Source organism: Tupaia chinensis, unplaced genomic scaffold, assembly GCF_000334495.1.
Source record: "Tupaia chinensis unplaced genomic scaffold, TupChi_1.0 Scaffold000569_1, whole genome shotgun sequence".
In the NCBI taxonomy this organism is placed as follows: domain Eukaryota; kingdom Metazoa; phylum Chordata; class Mammalia; order Scandentia; family Tupaiidae; genus Tupaia; species Tupaia belangeri.
The window spans coordinates 2,718,560-2,743,016 of NW_006160083.1; the positions used below are offsets into that span (position 1 = coordinate 2,718,560).

At 39.1% G+C, this 24,457-nt stretch overlaps 1 protein-coding gene across 25 annotated transcripts in view; it reads left to right on the forward strand.

The window, feature by feature from the left end:
- CADPS (calcium dependent secretion activator) overlaps window positions 1–24,457 on the forward strand; it is a 423,537-nt gene that overhangs the window by 234,343 nt on the left and 164,737 nt on the right. For 15 of the 25 annotated variants that reach the window (XM_027775523.1, XM_027775527.1, XM_027775526.1 and 12 more), the window contains exons 10-13: window positions 4,959–5,171; window positions 10,006–10,017; window positions 18,812–18,948; window positions 22,744–22,931. In XM_027775523.1, coding sequence (XP_027631324.1) covers window positions 4,959–5,171; window positions 10,006–10,017; window positions 18,812–18,948; window positions 22,744–22,931 — 550 coding nt within the window. The remainder of the gene's footprint in view (window positions 1–4,958; window positions 5,172–10,005; window positions 10,018–18,811; window positions 18,949–22,743; window positions 22,932–24,457) is intronic. The other 10 variants (XM_027775524.1, XM_027775534.1, XM_027775536.1 and 7 more) reach the window with 1 other exon arrangement.

Consider the following 24,457-nt stretch of genomic DNA (forward strand, 5'->3'; position numbering starts at 1 on the left):
TTTCTCTCTGCCTCCCTCCCTCTCTCCCTCGCTTCCGCCCTCCCTCCTGTCCTCTCTCCCTTCCTCCTGCTCTCTCACTTCTTTTCTGCCTCTTCCTCTGTCTCTAATGAAATACACGAATAAACCTAAGGGAAGAAAAATGTTTTTTAAGTTCCTGGGTCCCACTCTGAGCTATGAACCAGAAGGAAGGAGGACAGAATCCTCGTATTATACAAGCTCTATGGAGATGCCTATACACAGTAAAGGTTGTCAGCTGGAAATGGAAGGCAGGCACATTTTAGCCAATGTCCCCAGAGACTTTAATAGTCTCCTTAGCTGCTTCAGAAAGGTGGGAGTAAAAATGGAAGAGGACTTTGAGGTCCGTCTTTTCCCTTCCTAGTCCTGGCTTTATCCGGGTTGTCAGTGGATCCAGCTGGTGGAGATGTCTATGGGCGAGGTACTCTCTGGCCCATTTCTCTTTGCCATAGGAGAAACAGACATACCTGGATTGTCCTTGCCTTGCTGCCAGCTTGGGGGCCAGGTGGTCACCCAGACACAAGCATTTGTGCTAAATAAATGCCACTCAGTTAGGGTCCTTGAAACTTTAATTTAGGGAACTGGTAAATATAACTGTATGTAAGATTTACTTACAGGCTATTCCTCTCAAGCCAAAAATGACAATGCTTTACTTTACAGTTTCCTGAATGTAGTTTGAAGAGTATATATAATTTCCCAATTCCTATCGGATTAATAGATTTTCAAATAAAAGAATTTTCATTTAGAACAATTCAGTGACATAGTTTATCAAACAGCTAAGTCAACCTTCGACCATCCATATAGACCTCTTTTACTACTGCGAATAACCTACGTATCATGGGCTACGTCCAAGCCAGTGGTTGGAAGGTCAGTCCTCAGGGAGCTGCCAGCATTCCCTTGCCCAGCCTGCCTCTGTCCGTTTCTAGATGTGCCCTCTTGTTCTTGACAGGTCAGCACCTGTGGGGCTGCACACCACGTCCTCCTTGGGGAGCCCATGCACTGTCCCACATCACAGTTCGTGGTCTTAGTCCCCAGTCCGAGGAATCAGTGCTCTTCCTAAGACTCCACTGCCCCTGTAGCACACGTCAGTGTTCACTCTGCTCTCTCCTCTCTGGGTTCACCTTCGACCACGTGGCTCCTCTCTGTCCCTGCTCTCTTTGGTATGCCCTCCATCACTTATTTTTTCTGAAAAGGCTCTGCTGGTCAGAGCTGTGTCTTTGCATCCCTTACATTGCCTAAGGTGTTCTCTTTGCCCTCATTCACTCCATAGTCAAGCTTCATTCTCTGGTTCATGATGAACCCCCAGACTGCATGCCCAGCCCTGATCTTCATGCTCTGCAGGAGGACAGCACAGTGGTTATGGACATCAGCCCTGGAGCCAGTGGTGGTTAGCATCCAAGCTCTGACCCATACAGGCCAGCTTTGTGACCATACCTAGTGATCAGCTTCTCTGGAACTCAGTTTCCTCATCTGTAAAATGGGTATAAGAGCATTTACATCATAGGGCTAAGGGAGGATTAAATTTTGAAAATCTAAAAACTTCTTGGTGCTCTTCGATCTGCATCTCTGAATAACTACACAAGGGAGTGGGCTCTCCACTTCCCTAAGTAGCCCCATGAACTGACTTTCAGACAGTAGCCCAAGGAACACAGTATCCCACCCCCAGTATCAGGCCCTGGGGGGTGGGGAGGTGGTAGGGCAGGAAAATCTTTCAACTATATCTATCCTAGCATTTACTGTCTGTAGCACACACACACACACAGTAGCATATCCTAAGTCTGCCATGAGACTAGCCTGCAGAAGTTCTGTGGGCCCTCTTTAGCTCCTTACTGCTCACTTTTCAGAGTTAAAACACCCTTAAAGTTCTTTTTCTTCCTTCCTCCCTCTCCATAATTTTTTTACACATTTTAAAACCCTCTGTAAGAGATTAGGCAAAATGTTTTCTTATAATCATAACCACCAAAAAGCTGTCATTAGGGCTTTATTGAGGGGCACCCTGTAGTGCAGTGGTTAAGCACTGTGCACAGGGAGCTGGATCCCATATAACCATCTGTGGTTTGAGTCCCAGCCCTGGTGGCTTGGAAAACATGCCAGGCATGTGCGTATGCATGCCCCAAATCCTGACAGGAAAGGGAAATAGAAGAGAAGGGATTGTGGTGTGACTATGCCCCACTGAGAGTCTGACTCTTTCTTTCTGTCTCTCTTTCTCTCTCCTTACTTTCCATAACCTCTGGAAACTAAAACAAAAGAAAAACTTTAGTGATGTCGTATTACTAGACCTTCCATATGAAGTATCAGTTTTTGTTGTCCCAATCCCTGGCCATATATATCATGTACAAGTGCAAAATACATATTCACTCTTACAGAAAAGACACCTTAATTGACATTCTCAGTGCAATGGAGGTCTTAATGTCTCCAGAAATCTTTTCTCATTACAAATGTTATATGGGCTATAGGGTGGATCTCAGTGGAGAGTTGGAAATGTTAATCTCTCATTCATTCTCCTCTCAATTTTTTTTTAAGGTTTTTGCCACAGGGTTTGTGTGCTCACCAGAGAAAAGAGAGAGATGATAAGGAAAGTGAGAGATCACCCCTAGAGGGGTGGCTAAGCCACGATTCCCTCTCTACCAGCTCTCCTCCTGGGATTTTGGGCATGCACATACATGCACCTGGCATGACTTTCAAGCCATTAGGTTAGGGATTTAATCACAGTTGGCCATGTGGGAGTCCAGCGTCCCAACCACTCTATAATCTGCTGGCTTCTCTCCTCTCAGTTTTTAAGTGTAACTGCAGAGATGATGAGGAAACTGATGAAGATATGAAGCTTAATTTCTGACTAGAGCACACTCAATACTCTAAAATATAGACTCCGGAATATGTCAGTGGACACAATGTAGCTTTGGTTTGAGCCCAAAGAGGGGCTTCCCTCTAATTCTTTAAATTTTAACCTTGATAACTACGCATGGCAAAAGATGGCTTTATAAAACATTGATTAATTCAACAGATATTTGTAGAGCATATAGTCTGTGCTGAGAATAATTCTAGGCACGTGGTACTGCTGTATATTCCAGGTTCACAGTAGTGAGCAAAACAGACAAAAAGGCTCTTTGTCTTTAGAGAGCAAAGTAAATAACACAGTTTTCTAGAAGGTGGTAAGAGCAATGGACAAAGATGAAGCAAGATGAGAGAGATGGATCAAAGGGGTGGGGGTTAGGGAAGGCATCAGTAAGAAGGTGACATTTAAGCAAAAATATGAAGAGGTAAGGGTAAGAGTCAGGTAGATATCTGGAATAATAATCAAGAATAATTTCAGGATCAACCTCATAGCCCAGTGCTTAAGAGATCTGGATCCCATATAGTCAAGTGTGGTTCAAATCCCGGTGCCAACAGCTTGCAAAACACACCAGGTGTTTGTGCATGTGTGTCCAAAATTCCATCAGGATGGAGAAATGGAAAAGATGACCACACCCCATTGAGGGGTGCTTTCTCTTCATCTTTCTCTCTGTGGAGAGTGCACACACCCTCTGGCAATCAAAATAAAAAAGAATTCCAAAGCTGTAAGCTTGAGTAGTTAGAGAGATGGGTTCAGCTTCACTGAGCTAGAGAATGTGGTGAGAAAGACTGGGAGTTTAGCTCTAGGTGTGGCAAACTTGGGATGTTTGTCAAATACTCATGTGGAGAAGTCAAGAAAGCCATTAGATATCCAGTTCTGGAGTTTAAAGGAAAGGCCCAGGGTGGAATTAGAAACGTAGGGACCATTACATGCCCATAGTATTTCAAGGCTGGTTGATATCACTGGAGGCAAGAGTAGAGATAAAGAAAAGAGGTACAGGGACAGTATGCCAGAATGTTCTGGCATCTAAAGGTCAGGAAGAAGAGGAGGAACTAGCAAATGAGACAGGGAGATAGGAGGAAACCTGGATTTCCTGGGAGCTAAGTGAAGAAAATGTTTTGAAGAGAAGGAAGTGAACATCAAGTGCTGTTGTAAGGTCAATCGATTGAATAAAATAAAAACTCTGAAGTAATCGTTGCATTTAAGAAGGTAGAATTGGTGATCTGGACAAGAAAATTGCAGTAGGGTACAGCCTAATCAGAGGGGCTTTATGGTGGAATAAGAGGACCTTGGAACTGAATCAGAAGCTGCACATGCATGTCTGGGAGCTCACTAGGAATGCTGACTCTCTGGCTCCATTCCAGACCTACCGAATCAAAATCTGCATAATAACCAAGTGCCCAGGGGATTCTATGTGTACTAAAATTTGAGAAGCCTTGATAGAGCTCTCTCTCATTATAGAAAACAGTAGGATGGTAGCTAAAGGGAGGGGCGGGGTCAGGAGAAGTTTATGTTAGTATTTATTGTTTCTTTGTTTGTTTTTAAGAGTTTTGTTGTAAGGGGTGTGTGCTCGCTGAGAGACAGAGAGACAGAAAGCGAGAAATCACCCCCTCCCCAGGAAGGATGGCCAGCGGCACTGCAGTCCCTTCTCCAGTCTCCTCTCAGGATTTGGGCATGCACACACACATGCCTGGTGTGAGTTTAAGCCACCTGGTCCAGAACTCAAACCACGCTCGACTATGTGGGAGTCTAGTGACGTAATCATTATGCCATCTGCTGGTCCCAGTTTGGGTGCTTTTAAGGATGAGGGGGAAGAAAATAACAGTATGTTTACAGGCAGATGTTTTCCCAGCCAGCCAGGAAATAGCCAGCTTGATAGCCTGGTCCCCAGCTGGACAAAGAGACAAGAGCCAGACTCGAAATGCCTCTAACATCACAGTCTCACTCTATGGCCAAGCAGGTCTTAGACTAACCAGCTCAGAGTCAAAAAATTGTTCCTCTCCTCCTCCAGCCCAAGAGAAAACAGCAGAACTTATTTTTGTAAGGGCTCACTCTGGCTGGGAACACTGTAGTTCGGCTGAGTAGAAGTCATTATTCCCTTGTCTTCCAGGTTTGGAGGGTGGCCGAGCCTTCTTCAACGCAGTCAAAGAAGGAGACACGGTGATATTTGCCAGTGACGACGAGCAAGATCGCATTCTGTGGGTCCAAGCCATGTATCGGGCCACTGGGCAGTCACACAAGCCTGTGCCTCCAACCCAAGTTCAGAAACTCAATGCCAAGGGAGGAAACGTGCCTCAACTGGATGCCCCCATCTCTCAATTTTGTAAGTAAACATGCCATTAAAAAAAAAAAATACCTCTATAGAGTACTCTCCCAAAGTTGCAGTAGAAAATTTAGTTACTTTTATATTAAGGATTCATAAAAACATGTTTGCTGAAAACATAGTGAATTCAGGAGAAAGCTGGGACAAATATGGTAGAGAAAAGTAATTTTAAAGTGCAATACTTGAAATTCTTCCCCAATGAAACAAACTTTATGAGTGGACTTTGAAAAGTTCATGGGAAAAAATGAATTAAAATGTGAGTTTATTTCAGGGCAAAAATTTTTTTGAAATCCATACAGTCTTCTTCATAATATGCATTTCCTATGAACTTTTCGAAGACCCCCTTCTATTTTAGTCGGACTTGTATCTCTTGATTTTGGTGAGAGTTTGGAATTCACAGCCAAACATGTATTTGTTTGAGTCCTTTGAGTATAGTAGATTATGTATGTCCTTGCTTCATTTCTTCCTATTAAAAGTAATTTAAAAATAGAGTTGATTTGAAATAAACTTAAATCTGCAATTTAGAACCATTTAAAAATAAATGATGACATTATCACATGCAGTGAAAAAAAAATGATACCTAAAATCCCATTCTGCGCTAAAATATCAGAGACCCAAAAATGAAACTATCTCCTTAAACAGCCCCCGTTCATATTCCAGTTTCTTCCCCTCTTACCTCTTCATCTGTTTAATCTCTTGCCCTTTTGCCATACCTTGCTACCAAGGATGGCTTTTATATCCATGCTTCGCATGGTACACAGGAAGGGGAAAGCCATGTATGCATAGAGATGTTTATTAAAAGGAAGAAAATGGATATGTTAAACATCAGCTAAAATAATTTATTATATTAATAGTTATAAATATTTACCCTAAATATTTTTTCCTTACTATGAATATCAAGTCAACCAAGGATAACTCAGATACATGAATTTTAGCAATAACCATGGTGATTCCTTATGTTAACATGGAACCCACACATTCAGTCCACTTCTAAGGAAGAGACAAACTAATGAGAAAGATGAAGTCCCTGTTCTCATTACTACTTGCATCTCAATGGAGGGAATCTAGACAGCAAATGAATCAACAAATAAATAAGAGCGTTTCAGACATTGGTAAATGTCATGAGGAAGGTCATGTAGTGGTGACCAAGGAGGGAGACAGGACATTAGGCTGACATTAGTCACCTCTGAAGTTTAAGCCCAAATAATGGGCCTGGCAACTATCTGGAGAAAAAGAGTTACAACAGAAGGGACAGCAAATTCAAAGTTTCCTAAGCAGAAACATCACCTTTAACCCAGTGCCGTCACAGTCTCCCTTCTGTTGCTCTTAAGCTAAATATAGATATGGGTAGAACAATTTTGCAGCAATAGCATCTAGATAGAGGTAAATCTCTTTCGGTGAATTCCACTTCTATGTCCATCTTCATCTGATAAGAGTAGGTTCTTAAACCTTGCAACACACTTGCCAATCAGAGAATACAACTCTTTTTGGAAAGCAAACTCTCTCCATCAGGTGCTCCTAGGACTTCCTGTCTAGTACTGATGGTTTCTTAAAGACAGATGCATTCCCTTGTAGAACATTGTAACTAGCCACAGAATCACTGTGGGTTTCCATACAGAAAGTCATGAGAGAATGAAAAAGAGATCGAGATGGGATGTTGAGGGGAAGGTATAGCCCCTCTGCTCACAGTCACCACTCTCATTGTCTCTAGCATCCTCTCGCATCCAGGTTTATCTGAGAGGCATAAAGAGATCAATAGTCATTAGTTGAGTTTATAAAGCATGCAAGTAATTATGATGGAATCTTTCCTTTCACCTTGCCTGATAGACTTTTATTTAATACATTAGGAAATAATACATACTTCCACTTAAAATGAAATTATCCAGGTATAAGGAAAAAAGATCGTAATTTTAATCACCATACAAATCAACCTCATAAAACATGTATCTCAGGAGATATTTGGAAAATACTGGTCTTATTTCCAAATATTCTCCATTTCTTCTGAAGTCATTTCACGTGCATTCAGTGTCTTTGTTCTATCATCTGCCCAGATTAAGAAATAGTTACATGGTTCGTAATCAACCCTACATCTTCCTCACTAGTATTGATAAGGAAGAGGAAGGACATTCAAGGGTAAAATTAAATGGAGACCAGACACTGATTAAAAAAAGAAAAAAAGAAACACTAGTAATAGAAGCTGCCGAGACTCACTGAAGAAATACAGAGGTTCTTGATTTATGTTTTTCTGTGGGTAGGATTCAGTTAGTTATGAAATTAAAATGCTAGTCATTAGACATTAACAAAAATAATTGATTTGAACATATACAGTTTGATGTTACTGCCCTAGCTGAAATAAGAAAGTTCTATCAAACAGGGTATCAAACACAAAACCTAAGGGATAGAGCTGGGGGAGGAGAAATCACTAATACCATCCCTACAGAGTATGTGAGGTAGGCCAAGAGATAATGCATACCTCTGGGATTTTTCAGTACCTGATGGTACCTGATGGTAGAGTCATCTTTTTCTCTACTATCTTCTTAACAACTATTCAGTAATAAGGGTCCTCCAGAAATATAAGGTGCTACCACATCTACCAGTTTCTACAGAAACAGGGCTCCCACATTCAGCCACACATGTTATATACCATAGGAGGCACCTTTCCATGGACAAAAATGTGAACAGCGCACATTGGATTGTGCAGTGCCCAGTCCACACAACTATACTTGGTGACCTTACGTTAAATGGCAATTCTTAATGCAAAGAGTCAGTCCAATAGTGTTGATTCCAATATTCCCATAGTTACTTTATTACCCTAACAGAGAGCCTCAGCACTTCTCTGGGTTCTATCCATTGCTAATTTAAGTACTTAATAAAAAATTGAACTCAGAATACCAGGAAGCGTGACTTCTGTTTTCATAATTTAAAAACCAACAGAAGAAGCCACTCAGGATTTAACCAGTCCAGCCTTCTGTACCTGAGGATTTGTAATTAGAGATATCTAAAACCCACAAAAAAAGACCAAAAAATAAACCAGGCATTATATATTGTATTGTGTCATTGGAGTTACACATAATAAGCAAAAAAGGTGGTGAAGGAATATATCCTAGTTATTAGTGGAGGCTGCCACAGAGTGATGGTTAGTTCACGATTACTTCTTAGTTTCTTTAATTGTTAAGTCCAAGCCATCCCTGTCAAACAGATTGAGCCTCATGTAAGGACAGCTCAGTCAAACTCATAGTTTCAGTTCATACTTAGGAGAACCACCTCATTCTGCTTTGCCCAGGACTTCTCTCTCTTTTAGCTCTGAAAGTCCTGTGTTCCAAAAACTCCTCAGTCCTGGAGCAAACTAGGACATTTTGGTCACCTAGTATGGCAAAGAGAGAAAAATGAACAGAACCGTAACATAGTCATAAATAGCAAACTTTGATCCTTCACCTACATTTGGTTGCCAACTTAAACACTTGTCTGTTTTAACTAAGGCACATCACAAAAATTAATTCAATTACAGATTCTCTAACTAACAAAAAAAGTGAAAAAACAATCAAGTATTGCATTTTAAAAAGAGTTCCTTGACTTCTGAAAGGTAAGGGTCATTGTTAAATACTTACCTCTGCACACATCTCATTAAATTCTGGTTTTGAATATTGGTTCAAAGTATTTGCCATTCTTGCTAGAGAAGAGTTTTTAAAAACAGCTTGTCAGTGGCTTACCTTTGTAATAGCCTTATTAATATTTACATGGCAAGTGGAATTGATATCGAAAAAGGGAAGCAACATACAAATGTTTTTTGGAGGGTGGAAAAAAAAATAAACACTCCAGTCTTGTCATGTCTCTGTCTGTTTAAGGGAAACTTGAGAATGGAAGATTTTATAGTTTGGGAAACTTCAGTGTAACTGTGAGTTTATTTGGGTCTTTCTAAATTCAGTTTAACAGATTTCTTGGTACAGTTTTTATTTTTTTGCAATTTCAAAAACTCAATTTCAAAATGAAAAGACATGTCTAAGAAAGAGTGGAGTGGAATATTTATATGGAATTGTAAAACACGAAAAAATAGATCCTGCTATTCATTAGTTTGTGTGTGACTCTACACAGATTTTGGGAGGGTTCCACCAACCTTTAAAACTTTTTTGTTCTTTTGTGGTTTTGGTTGTTTTTATTTTGGTATTCTTGATTTAATATTTCCTTTTTTGTTAACATTTTTAAAAATCAAGTCAGTAGCTAGCTATACAACTTTTTGAAACAAATACTCACGATTCTCCAATTTTTAAAGCCAAGGTTGCTTACCTTGGAAACTATGTCGGTTATCTGTAGTTGAGTGTTGCCACAACGTATTCTGCCACGTGGCCTCTCACTGAGACACTTCAGTCCTTGTCTATTTTGTGTTAGTGAAACAGTAAAAATCAGCACTTCAGTTCTCATTTGGAGTGGGTGGGAGAAAAGGGATACTTAAAGTTCTGATATTTGGTCAATGATTATTTGATATATCATTTGCGATGGGTCATTTTAATGTCTGTTTCTCAACTGGTAACTGTTAATCACATCATAGATTCACAAAGTCGAATGCTTTTGAGTATTGTTCTATTTTTGCTGCCACCTGAATACTGTTCAGTAGTTAGGGGGATTTTGGTTAATGTTGGTTTGGGGGAGGTTGATTTTGTTTTTGTTTTTGTTTTTGTTTTTGTTTTGTTTTGTTTGTTTTAAGTTTTCTTGTTCGATCTTTGCTCAAACCCAAGAACTTTAGCTGCTAGGCTAGAACTCCTGTCTGCTTTCCTGAGCCTTGTTGCTAGTCTTTATGTTATTCTGGTTTGTTCCTTCTTACCCTGCTAACTTCTAGCTGGACTGAAGGGTAAGTGCTCCCCTATAGCTAGCACAGCTCAGATAATCAGACTAGATTATCTGACACCTGCAATGTGCTTCCCCCATCTCCTCTTAAATCTTCCTCATGTCTAGACTTTGTAGTAAAACTTTTCATGTTATTTTCCTGACCTTAGGTTTGAAATGTAAGCTTCCATACTGAAACTAGGATGCATGTGATGTGTGCATAATTGCCTCCTCTCCTTGGCTTTCATATTGGCATCAAATGATCCTCTGAGTAAAGCCAATCATGAGCATCTCCTAATTTTTTGCATTCTAAGAATATTAATTAACATCACAACAAAATGGCAAATAATGCTACCTGACTGCTTAATGCCTGAAAACAGATCATTTTGCACTTAGATAATGTGTTGTTGTTGTTGTTGTTTTTCCTTTCCCATTCCAAAGATAAGAATGGTCAGAATACCAACGGTGTGGTAACCATGGATACCTGAACAAATAGGAAGTTGGTGTAGGAACCCAAAGATGTTAACTGAACAAAGCTTAAAAAAAAAAAAGGAAAAATACAATTACTAAAGTAAACACATTTCTTGAACACTAAAGAATTCATTCTACCTGGCTTGAGGGTGTGCTCTAAAGACCCAGTAGAGGATTAATTTCAAAAGGACAGCTCTAGCACCTGGGACCACCACACTCAAAAACCAGAAATAAAGTATGCAATTGAGTCCAGGTAGTTTATTCATGAATGCTTTGGATTCACCATCTCACAATGCCAAGGAGGGTTTCGACCTCTGGTCTTGAATATAGTTCTGCTACTCCCTCAAGAACAATGACAACAATAACTCTTTTGACATCATTTGTATTTGTATTAATTTTCCTAAAAATAAATCTGTAAGAGAAATAAGAAACCTGAAAACTTTAGAAAAAAATGTCTTTCTCGACTTGAGTTCTTAATGAAAGAGAATGTACAATTCCTTTATTCGTATCGGGAAAACATCCACCAAAAATCCTTTGAGGGAAGACTCGCCTTGAGAGGGAGCTAGAATGGTCAAGAGAGCAGGCAAATATGTATGTGAGTATTCTGAATGCTAACTTAGAAGAAGTAGGTCATATCATTCCTCCCGACCATTTAATACTAGTTTCTTCTAATTCTTTGTTTCCTTCTTTAATTTGCTTTTTCTCCCTTTCTTTCTTTTTTCTTTTATTTTGCATAAATGTACCCCTGACTAGCAGACAGAATTTTTTTCACCACTCCAAGCAGATACTTAATTTAACTTTACCTTTCTTTGAATAGTCTGATGAGGCATTTTAAAAAGCTTACCATAGAATGTGAACTTAGTGGGAATTTAGGATTTTGCTGTAATTTTTTTTTTACAGAATGAAAGAAAGGATGGATGGATAGATTGAATGAATTCTGTTCTGAACGAATTTACATGTACTTGCACAAAAACGCATTGCTATCCTAGTAGATTTTCCAAGTAGTTGTTTGCCTTTATTCTTTTCTGTAGTTATATCTCATGAGATTTTTGTTATATCTTCTTATATTGTCAACTTGCAGTTGCTACATTGCAAGAATTCACTATCAAAGAATTAATTCAATATCAACTTAATTTGCATAACCCCAAACCATCCTGTAAATCACATTCCTTCTCAATGTAAAAGGAAATGATTTTTTTAAAGAAGAGTAGCCTCCTATAATCAGGCCCCAAATTTTTCAAACAGTATGATATGATCTAAATAGACTATAGTAAATGAAGATTAATTTATTTGTTAACTGCTTCAGACATTGTTAACGTATTATTCACTAATCAATTAAGTATGTGCATGTCATATATTAGTTTACAGTAAGCTATAATATTAATTTAGTCAGGTATTGAAAATTCTTGGTTATGTTATAGGAAACATAAAAACATCAAGCACTGTGTAGGTTCATTGTAAATGTCATAACTGTATCAGGGAAAATTACAAATCACTTATTAATTTGGTTTGAGATCATTGACAAAAAAACTCTTATCATTTTTACTCAAAGCAACTGTCTTAACAATGATTTCTAAAAATCAACATTGAAATAAACATCAAATGTTTATCCCCTTGGGTATGTTGCCATAGTCATTTTAAATTCAAGATTTATGCAGAATGCAACATGGCCTTCAATAGTTTTCAAAGAAGCCACCCTTTCTTGGCCACTCATGTTAGCCTGGTTTAGTCAAAAGGACAGAGAAAGAATTAAGTTGTTTCTCAATTAAATGGTCCACTGTGTGCCCCAGGGCATCAGGCAGGGGAGGACCAATCTTTTACTTGCTGTGCAGAGAGCTCAGGCAGGACACAACATCCCCTGGTTACTTGACTATGCCAAGAAAAACTCTTGTAGAGAAATCCGTAAACAGCCAGCTGCCATCAATCATTGTCATTTCTTTATTTCATGTCTTCTGATGAGGTTGACTACTGTCATTGTTCGTTATTGTCCAAACCATACATTCACTCTTGTACTGTCAAGCAGATATGACAAGCACACATTTTCCATATAAGAAAAATACAAAGTCACCTTTTAATTTGCAGTTTGGGTTCACAGATGACTTTAGAGTTACATTAGCTCTCCTCTTGCCTCTAGCATCCATCAGGAGTAGCAACAGCCATTGCTGTGCTCTAAATTCGAATGATAAAATGATTACCTCCAGCTTATGATGAGAGGGATCCATGAGAGAAAAGAGCCTTTTTCAGACAAATTGTTAACAGTGCAATCATAGTCATGTTCAGGAGCAGGATTTCTTTTTCACTAGCCCACAAAAAGTTTCAAAGTGTAATATTACAAAATAAAAAGGAAGATTTGATCTTTTCTCTTCCCTTGGCTATGGAAGTAATAGAAAAATTTCGATAAAATTTTAATTGGAAAGCCCTTTGATTCCTTCAAGAAACTTACATGTATTTAGTAGACATTATTGTCAATCTACCTAAACATATCTATATCTACAACAAGGTCACATATGTATATTTGCTATTAAGAGATCACGAAAATGCTATATGTTTTTCCAGTTGTGAGGGAGGAAGAAAAAAAAGAATACCAAACATGAAATGAATCCAAATATCATGATTAATGAATAAACAACATAAATGGTGGGTTGTTAGTCAATTAGGAACCACATCACTTGAATTTTAATGAAGAAGACTAAATGAGATCATAAAATCCACTGAATGGTATCATTTTAGAAACCAGTGTTTTCTCTGCATTCCTTAAATGACAAACCACAGTTGTTTCCAAGCAAGGTTGAGGTAAAGGTTCTGGCTAGCTTCCACATGAAAGTGTATTTGCTCCCCGTAATCTGTGCATGCACCAGCATGCCTTTGTGTCATGGCTATCATCAGTACTGCTTTAAGTTTGTCAATGTAATTCAGGTACCAATGTCCACTTTATTCATCTAAGTTAGTTGGAAGGCAGTCTTCTATACTTTCACCATAAAGGATTTCCAAACCGCTATGCAATTAAACCCTACAAGTGGAACAGGTAGCATTGTTTGGATGGTGTGTTGAATTATGCCCTAGATGTAAAGCCTATGAAATTATATAACCATGGGCTGTGGAATGGTGGCTAAGGCATCTGGATCCCAGTTGGCTGACCATGGGATTTGAGTCCCATACCTGGCAGCTTGAGAGACGCACTGGGCACATATGCTGCATGCCCAAGATCCTGAAAGGAGAGAGAAATGGAGGGGAAGGGATTGTAGCATGACCATTCTCCGTGGGGCATACTTTCTCACTTTTCTTGTCTCTGGTGAGTGCATACACCTGGCAAAATTTTTAAAATAAAATAAAATTATATAACCTACTTTTAGTACATTTGGAGCCCAAACAAAGCAAGACTGAAGAACTACTTCCTAAGGTCAGGTCTGGAGAAGATAAAAGTTGACATCGGTTCTTAAAAATTAGTCAATCCTTGATTTCTTAAAAATAAAAAATGTTAATATACAAGAAAACATTAGCATGCAGTTCCCAAAGCAAGAGATATCACTGGGGTTTTAAGCAGCCACTTTACTCTCTCAATTTTATTTTGCCCAACCCAGTGTTCAAATTCATATTCATTCTCTTGACACATGCCAAATATTGGCAAAGAAAATGATCCCAGAATGTCCTGAATTCAGGAATTGACTCTCTCATACTTTTGCTCTGGGCTGTTTACGCCCTGCTAATGTCAACATTAGAATTTTCTTCCTCTTTAATCATCCAATTCTACTGGTTTGTGCAGGGGAAAATGGAGTAGCGAGGAGCATTTATTTTTTAATGTTCAGCACTGCAGAACAGACTGGGACAGTGCAAGAATGACTCTGTGGTGTTGCTTGGGAAGCGCCCACAAGTTCTTTGAAACAGAATTTGGAACAGCTGGACCACTGCAGTGTTTTATTTTAAAATAGACAACATATGTAATGCATATGGTCCTCGACATGTATGGAGACACAGGCAGACTATCTGAATGGTATCCAAAGACACCTGCACCTAGAATTCTGTTTCCTTCTCGAAGATTTTTTTTTCCCTAAGAGCACATGTTCCCACTTTCAGATTTCCGAGATACCATCTGAATCCCCCATGTGTATGACTCCTTAATAAAGTAAATGGGAAGTTTCTTGGGATGGGGGTGTCAGAATAACTTAGCTAATAACCACCTTGTAGGGACCTGGCTCTCCAGAAGCTGGTAGGTAAAAGAACAGATCAGAGACTTGCCCTCAAGGGACATTTTATCTACCAAGGGATTCCGTTTGTATGTGTTCTGGCTGCAGGGAAACGAGAACATAACCCAGTAAAAACACAGAGATAACATAGGAATTTGTCCCACAGGGGCAGAGGGAAAACATAAAGCAAAGAGATCAGGAAAGTTTCCCAACTTCCTAGAAATGCTATGGTTTAAGAAGCAAAGAAGGTGGACCAGCTCATGGTATGGTGGTTAAGGTGCTGGATCCTACATGGCCAAGTGCATGGTTCAAGTCCCAGACCAGATGGTCCCTACTCAGAACATACGCATGCTATGCCCAAAATCCCAAAAGGAGAAGTGGAAGAGAAGGGGTTATGGCATGACCATTCCCCATGGGGGTAGAGGGATGTCTTGCTTTCTCTGTCTCTCTCTCCCTCTCTGTCTCTCTGTCTGCCTCTCTCCCTCTCTGCCTGCCTCTGTCTGTCTGTCTCTCTCTCTTTCTCCAGGGAGCACACACGTACCCTGGCAAGATTTTAAAAAAGGAACAAGAAGCAAAGAAGGGATATAGTATTAGCTATAAATGCAGAGACATCCTTAACTCACTAACAACTTAAGATAAATAAGTTTTGTGTATACTAAGAAGCTGTTCATGTATCCCTAGCTAATGTTTATTGAGCACTTACTATGTGCCAAGCACCCAGGTACTTTTCAAGCATGACTCATTGGATCCTTTCAATAGCTATCTAAGGGTAGACTTGCTATTATCTTCAATGTACCAGTGAGGACTAGGAGGCTCAGAAACATCAAGCAAACTGCCTCACATCACCTAACTAGTAATGGTAGAGCTGGCCTCAAATTCAGTCTTTGTGATTTCCCCAAACCTACCATTTAAATACCTGCTATTTTAACTTCCTTGAGAAAAGCTATTCCCAGCTAATTTAGTGTATCAATATTTCATAAAGTCGAGAAATAAAAATATATTTTTTGATAAAGCAAATTATTTATTTTGAGGAAATGAGTTAATTATTTTAACAAATATGTATATATTGCAAATATGTATATATTTCCCTGCTTTAAAATGGTACTATTCCAGGTGCTGGAAATATAGCTGGGAATGAAAAAAGAAAAAAAAAAATCCCTGCTTTAAAATTAGTGTCCTTTCATTGAGACCTTGAAACAGTATTAGTGGCCTACCCCCCTTCTTTTTTCTGGATACAATAAGCTAGCCACGCTTTTAAATACTCCAGAGTTATCATCTTTAAAGTAATGAGCCTACTTCTGAAATGAATCATTTTGAGCAAGCAAAATCTAGAAGCTGCTTGTTTTACTTGGTGGAAATTCCTACTATATTAAGCTCCAGCCTATACATACCTGTGCAAGGGACTTAGGGATCATTAAGCCACATACATGTGAAAGGGACTTAGGGATCATTAAGTACAGTTCCTGACGACAGAAAGGAACCAAAAAGCCAGCTCATCTTACACTCAAGGAAACTGAGGCTCACAGAAGCAAGCAGCTCAGACAGCATCCCACAGCTATTTTAAAGCAGAGCTCAAACCAGCATCCAGACCTCCTAAACTACTCCCAGTTGCGTTCTTCATGCAAAACGGGAGAAGAGGAAAGAAGGGAAGAAGGAAAAAGAAGTTTTATTTTGATAGGGTTATTTTCTGGAAGGAAAAAAAAGGGGGGCTTATTTTAAGCATAGTTTTCTGTAAGCCTGCCTTATAACATTAGTTAAAAATGAAATTGTTCTTTAAACTGATTCTTAGCCAAGATTAGCACTGCAAAGCTGAATTCTCTGAGCCACTGAGATGGACTGTGTTGGGGTTGGGGTGGCATGCAGGTCTGTATCCCTGTCACCCTCGAGGAGCCAATTGGCCTTTTCAGATTCATTTCCTGAGTGGCCAACCAGGCAAAATAGGTCATCGACAAAGTTTTCAAGAGGTCCAACAAATACAGAGTACTTGACTGAAATATTTGTAACGGTTACAGAATGAGTCTCCTTCTCTCTGAGCTGAATGAGCAGTGGTAGCTTCACCATTAAAGAGCTATAAAATAGCCCATCCAGCCTGCAAATAAGGCCCGGCCGATCATTTGTCAGCATGCAGCTTCTGAGAAATCCGAGAGCAAGAAGCTGTTGCTAGCCAAAATGCCTGAGCTATCTGTTAAAATCGGTAGGCAACGAGTGGATAAGGCTTTTTGGGGAAAGAATAGGATGAGCAATTTTGTGTGTGCCCAACGCTTAGTTTTTCCTGAATTAAACTGCCCTGGGACCATCAGAATGAAAAAGGTAGGGCAGAATGTGTCAGAAGAAACGAAGACGTGTCTCCCAGAGAACACGAGTATCATTATGCCAGCGAAGACACAAAGTTGGAGCAAGCTTAAGACACTTGCCTGAGGCCAGAGGACTCGCACATGCCTAGGAGCATCTAGCACCCCCCCTTCCCCTCATCAACCTCCAGGCCATCTTGTGTCAAAGGAGAAATGTAGTTCGGAGATCAAATAACCAAACAGAAAGAATCCTCCTAGGAGAGGCAGCTGACCTCACATTGGAAACGCTTTCCTAAAGATAAATCTGAGGCAGTTAACATAGCAGAGAGTATTCTTTCAGAATCGCTAATATAATCCCAGTACGTGCGATAACCCTCCCCAAAGCTTGTGTTTTATCATCCTAATAGAGTGATGTGTCGGTTAAAATACACATTCTCCAGCTTGCCTCCTGGAAACTGTTGCTTCTGTGTATCCTGGGCATAAACAACACATCTTATTCAAACACTGACCACTTGCTGCTTCTCTCCAAAACTGACAGATTTTTAAAAAATTAACAATAAGAATGTATAAATCTGACATACCATGCATTCAGGTTCGAGTGATACAGAAAATCAATAATAATAGAAAGAGAAATCAATATCTTAAAGTCTGCTACTGTAACCTACATTTACAACCATACTCCAAGCATGGGACAGATATTTAGCCAGGACAAAAGCTATGTATGAAAATATTATCCGAACAACCCCCCCCCACCCCCGCCACATCAGAAGTCAGTTTTTCCATGTGTCCTGACAGCATCGCTGGTTCCTGGCAGATCCCTGTATTCCAGTGGAATGTTGCATGCACAGGAATGAATATAAAATCTTGCTCAATTTGATATAAGATTATTTTTCTTTGTAGTTTCCATATCAGGACAGTGAGTAGAGGTGACGTGGAATGAGCCAACTCCTTTAATATGAAGGACCTTCATTCCTACCTTTTTAAGATTTGCTAGGTCACATTTGAGTTGGATTCTCTGAAGTTATTTTGCCTGTTGAGTATAGTACATTTTAGTGACACATGTTGAGATTAATTAGTTAGCCCTTAGGAGGTTTTGCCTACAGCCTTCACCCTGTAAGAAAAAGTGTAAATACATTGAGACTATTAATTCACAATAAATGGCAGGTCATAGCCCTTGCTGAGTAAATTTCTGTTTGTCTCTTTCATCAGCTTTGTTAACCGAGTGAGCACACTATAAGGCAATGTCTTTGGCTACCACAAAATAAATTCCCATTTAACTTAATCTCCAGGTTTCAATGAAAATCTTTTTTTTTATTATTATGTTTTAATTTTGGAGGATGGGGACTCAAACCTTTTGTGAAACCAAATTGGCAATGGGGATTTGGAAGGGGAGGATACAAATATTGTCACTTTGCTCAAAATCAGCATAAGCCTTTTTCCAGATGATCCCAATAATTGATGAGAAATTGGTCTAGCTATAACCACTGGAATGGCAGAATCTATTAAAAATCTACAAAGCTAAATAGGCTACTATAAGCAAAGATCCGATCTGCTTTCAGTGTTTGGTGAAATGCAGGCGAAGTTACGGTCTTGTGCTTAGTTTTAAAAGAATGACATAAATGCACTAGAATTGTGATCATTTGATAAACATGTTGATGCCAATATATTTTTGCCTAAATGCAATACACTCACCAGTAAGTGATGCAAGTTGACAATGGGAGGTAAAAAGAATATCTTGGGGATGTTGGTGGGAGGCGACAGGGAAGCAGCTAACGTTAGTAATGCCTAGTGAATTCCTGTGTATTTGAAATGTCAAAGAAAATGTGATGTGTTTCTCTAAATTGTGTCTCTCTCTACATGTATAAATGAACAGACGCAGATAGAGCTCAAAAACATGGCATGGATGAATTTATCTCTTCCAACCCCTGTAACTTTGACCACGCTTCCCTCTTTGAGATGGTACAACGCCTTACTTTGGATCACAGACTTAATGATTCCTATTCTTGCCTGGCAAGTATACTCTTTGGTCTACAGCAATTTCAACATAACATTTTTTAAAATAAAATATTTCTCTACCTTTATGTCAGAAGCTCTTTTCTCCATTACAGAATCTCTTTAACAATTATAAATGTGTTCTGGATTTCCTGGGTTGAGATAGTTTTACTTACCCAAGAAACAAGACTGAGCAGGAGGAAGTTATCAGTGGAGACAGATCCAATTCCCCAGCCTCCCTATCTTAGCTTCTCCCTTTTCAGCTGCTACATGAGAAATATTCCCAAGAGGGTAATCGAGTTTGGCACCTGCTTGTGGAGAACTTGTAAAAATTGCCTCAGTATCTTAGAGTTTCAGATGCCCCCTCTCTCCCCATCCTAGACTTTGTACTCATTTCTCATAAAAAAATATAGTCTTTTCATATATTTTTTTAAAGATTAAGATGATTCCTAAATAAACGCTACTCCTCTTTTCAAAAGCAAAATTGATCTGGGTGTATTTGTTTGGCTGGAGTTTTATTCTTCATAATATTCAGAGCATTTTTTCACCCTTTGAGAGAATTTTTTATGGTACTTTAGACATTTGGAAATCCAACTATCCAGCAGGAGTATCAACATTTCCTGATATCCTATTTTAAACCTAGATTTAAATTATTTAAATCAAAGGGACTGTTATTATTTTTGTTGAATTTCTGAAGATATATTTTTGGCTTTAAACTATCAAATTTAAAAGCCTAAAAAAAAAAAAAAAAAAACCATTTGGCCCAGCTGCGGTGAGCATAGATAGTGCCACCACTTGGGAGGCTGGAAGCTGCATAGGAAGCCCGGGTTCGGTTCACGGGCCAACCTGAATATGCTGGGCACAGTTGCACATGCCTGTATTCCTAACAAGTAGGGGGCTGCAGCAGGAGGCTCAATGCACAGTGAGACCATGTCAAAAATACTTATCTCTCTCTCTCTGTCCCTCTCTCTATCTCATAAAGGGGGGGGAGAAGACCAAATTAATTTTCTTCTCCAAACCATAAGTTATTTCCTCATTTCTTAAAGGTATTAATGCTATTAATACCATTTTATAGATGGGAAAGCTGAGAGCAAATGATGAAATGACTACAGCGAGAAAGTCTCATCCCTGACCTCAAACACTAATGTTACTATAGCTATGTAGTATTAATATTATATAATTAACTATTAGCTAAAATTAATGTATTATTGATCTATATATCTTTTCTAAATCCCATGACTATATTCCAATTCTATTATGACTTATTTTTTTTACTTCTTTTTTTTTGAACCAGAAGCAAATGCAAAGTGTAAAAAAAAAAAAAAAGTACATTAAGTTAGTCTTACAAACAGGATTATGTAGAATAATTCATTAATCTGTGTCTCATAAAAGATTCATCTCAGGTTTAGAATCCCTTCATCAGAAGAATCTGAACTTTGCCAAATTGGAAAGCAACTCATCAACTTGATTTGGGGAAAAAAAAAAAATAGCTTACCTTGCATTGCAAGGCAATTTTTCTCAAATGTGTTTCCTACAATTATGTGATTATTCATATACTTATAAAGTTGCATTTATGAAACTTGTTAGAATATGCCTCAGAACTTAAACCATCCCCTTTCCTGTATAATTCCCATTCTTTTGAGGAATTTTTTTGAGGTATATTATTTTCAAAACTTTTTTAAATCATTATTTTTTTAAACAATCTTATTTTGTTTTTAAATTTACCATGAAAGATAGTTAGTAAACACCCTCTAAAAAATAAACCAGAAATTAAATAGTGAAACTTTCCTCCTATTAATAATTTATAGGCTTTAAACTATGGTCTAAAATTAAAAATTAATTACACATAGCATAAAATAAATTCTGTCCCCATCATCTACCTGTATCTATTAATCACCATTCCAAAATTTCATAAAATAACAGAAATTAAAAGGACCTTCTCTCCTTCCTCTATATATTCCATTTTCTCATTATTACAATCTTTTTTTCAGTTGGTTTTGGAGACCGACCAGCAGGGATACATAAATTTTTCTGTGTCTTCGACTGAGTTCCTAATTGATATTTCTTCAACTCTTTTCAAAGCAGCTATTTTGGCATCTACAAAAGACTTGGTGTCATCTGAGTCGTAGAAAATATATTTTAATCTTTCACAGCAGTGTTGTTTCTAAGATTTAGCATTTGGGGTAGCAGATGGAGTGGCAAAGAAGTTGCCTATAGGGGCAGCCCACTGCCTCGACTACTCTCCCGCCCTCTGCAGTAACTTATAATTTGAAACAGGAAAGATGCCGTCTTTCGGTGGCTGCATTGCTGAGCTGCATGTTGTCAATTGAAGATTCCCCAGATCCCTAATATGAGATGAGAGTATCGCAAAGGCCTCCTGTGCCGTACTTCTGGGGCCTCTACGGCACCCACTCGCTTTCTTCTTTTGCCTTTTCTCTCCTAAGATGGAGCAATGTTCAAAAGGTAACTCAGAGAAGACCCTCAAGTAAAATTAAGCTTATCCTTCAAGCACTAAATTTCCAGCTTACAAAGTACCACCCAAATTGGTTTATTTCTTGCTTCAGACAGGCACTGAAGCCAGAGACATCATTTACTTTCAAGCTCTGCCCGGGAATGACATTGCATGGCAAGTCCCTCGGACATTCCGAGCACCTATTTTCCGAAGTGTGTAATAGAGGCAGCAATTTCTATTCTGTTATGCCACCAAATCTGCTCTGAATTGGAGATTCCATCCGGGTTCTCTTTTATAGCAGAGTTTGATCTGTTCCCAGAGCAAGCAAATAAATAATAAGAGAACAAATAGTTGCCAGGAAAAAAAAAAAAAAGATCAAATGAAACTCCGAACCAGGTCACAAGAAGCTTGTCTCAGTTTAATCAAATCACATCTGATTTACAGCCTGAAAACTTAGTCTTGCTGTCTTTGGAGAGTTATGTTATTAGCTTCATTTTAAATTTAGAAAAATATATAATTTCTTTCTAAGCAAAAGGATTTATGAAGTCCTGGCATGTATGTAGAATAACCCTAACATGAAGGGACTTTAAAAAGTTTATGGATAAAATGTCCTTAAAGTACAAGTTTATTTTGGTGCAAAAATATTGAAATCCTTGTGTAGTTTTTTTTTTTTTTTCCATATAAACATCTCCCAGGAACTTTTTGAAGACCCCCCTCCTATTTGTTCATGCTCTTGAGTACAGAAAACAGAAGACGTACAGTTAGGCAAAACTAGTTTTGAGTCCTGCCTCTGTTTTCCGTATCTGTTTGAGTCAGTTAAGAATCCAGATTTCCATTTTCTTCCCGTGAGTTGATGATAAACCTGCCCCTTCTACTTTACAATGTTGCTATAAGCCACAACCGAAAGTTTTTTGTACAGCACTATGTTAATTTAAAGTATTAATGTTATTTTGTCTTATCAAGAACCAAGAGTTTGCCCTATCCCCACACCAATACTCTTTCAAGTTCAATGATACAGCCGCGGGTGAGACTCTTTCTGGAATCTTGCTCTCTGGTAACCCAGCTACCCCACCACCACCACCTACTGGGAAACTTCACGTCCCCCCTGAACTCAATCATCCCATACGTACCACAGGGATAACAGCATCTACCTTCTCATAGGCCTGCTGTGAGGATTAAACCAGATAGATAGTCCATACAAGATGTTTAGCATAGCGGCTGGCACTTAATAAGCAATCAGTACTGGTTAGCTCTGGCCGCTGTTTTTGTTTTTGTTTTGATCCCTTCTCTACCTACTGCTAGCAGCTTTCCAGAAGACAACCTGTATTTAAAAGAAAGTCTCTCCTTTATTCCCCATACAGGGCTGGTTCAGTCCTGGCCAAGTGTTTGTACTTGACGAGTATTGTGCCCGAAATGGAGTCCGAGGGTGTCACCGACATCTCTGCTACCTCAGAGACTTGCTTGAACGGGCAGAAAATGGCGCCATGATCGACCCGACACTTCTTCACTATAGCTTTGCCTTCTGCGCATCCCATGTGCATGGGAACAGGTGAGCATGTGTCTGGAGGTCTTCTTGGGGGGGAGGGGGTGTGGAGACTGCTAGCAGTGGTTCACGGCTGGTCCTGCTTTTAGGATCATCCCTGCTCTGTTCATCGCCATCCCCTTAGTAGTACACACACACACACACACACACACACACACACACACACAAACACAACACAAAGATCTAATTTGGTTTCTTCTCCTTGCAAGAGACTTAGAAAATGGCAAAGAAGACTTCTAGGGTGGTCTCTGAAATCAGCCCAATCTGAGCTCAAATTGTGGCTCCTCCATTTACTAACAATGACCCCAGTTGTACGTTGAACCATCAGTGCCAGTTTTCTCATCTGTAAGTGGGGTGATAGTATCCCTGTGGGGTTGTTGAGAGGATGCTGGTAAATGTGAGGTGCTCAGCATAAGGCCTCAAACATGGCAAGGGCTTAATAAATATTTGCCTTTGTTGTTATCATCACTCATTTCCTAAGTATTAAATTATTACTTACTTAGTGTCAGACACTCGGTCCACATTTAATATGCATAATGAGTAAAAAACAGATAGCAAACAAGGGCAGAGTTACATTCAGACTGGTGCTCTATGGAAAGGAATCACATTCCATGGCAGAATTTAATGAAGGAATGCGACTCAGAGTGTTAAGATGACAACAAGACTCTCTCTGAGGAGCTGACACTGGAGCTGAGAACTAAGGCGTGTATAGGAGTTGAGTGACTCCAAGCAAAAGGAACAGGACGTCTGAAAGTCCTACAGAAGAAGGAAACTAAGCCCATTTCAAAGACCGAAGCAAGCTAGTGGAAGCTGGAAGACAGAACTGATGATAACACTTATAAACCAGCTATGGAGCCAGGAAGAACCTTAGAGGTCATAGTCTAATTTTATAGACTTTATCAGCTTTATAAAAATGTTTATAGATTTTTATAGACAAGATCAGAATGTCAAGTCTTCTGACTGTGTACTAAGTATTCTCTTTCTTTAGACCTTGCTCAGCCTCTGGAGGAAAAGATCCACATTTTGAATAATGCAAAGCAGCAAATAATTTAAGAACATTGCCATTTGGCTCTGGCAGTATGGAATAAATTTCCACACTGTCACAGCCAGTTTACTGTCCCAACCTATGTAGCCTTGTATTAATGGAAAGACAAGCCTATGTTATCCCAAAGCACTCCAAGCAACAGCCAGGGTAGGCAAACCTAGGAAAACTAGGCGTCTTTAGAAACCCTCAGATGAAAACATTGCTGCTCCGGGGAAATCCACATGTGGAAGAATCCAGAATTGACTTATATTTATCTTAAATCAGAACCGTATCAGTCATCTTCATCTTTGCAAACTATATATCTCAGAATAGCTCTGAGATTTGTTCTATGCTTTCCTCTCTCTGAGGCTGTTCGCTTTTTTTCTGAAATACAACTTTAACATTTAGAGCTAGATAACAATAGCACTGGAGGTTTGAATATTTAACAGGCAACAAGGTTATCATCACCTCCCATTGTTAAAAGGTTTGCTAGCCCACCATGTGACCT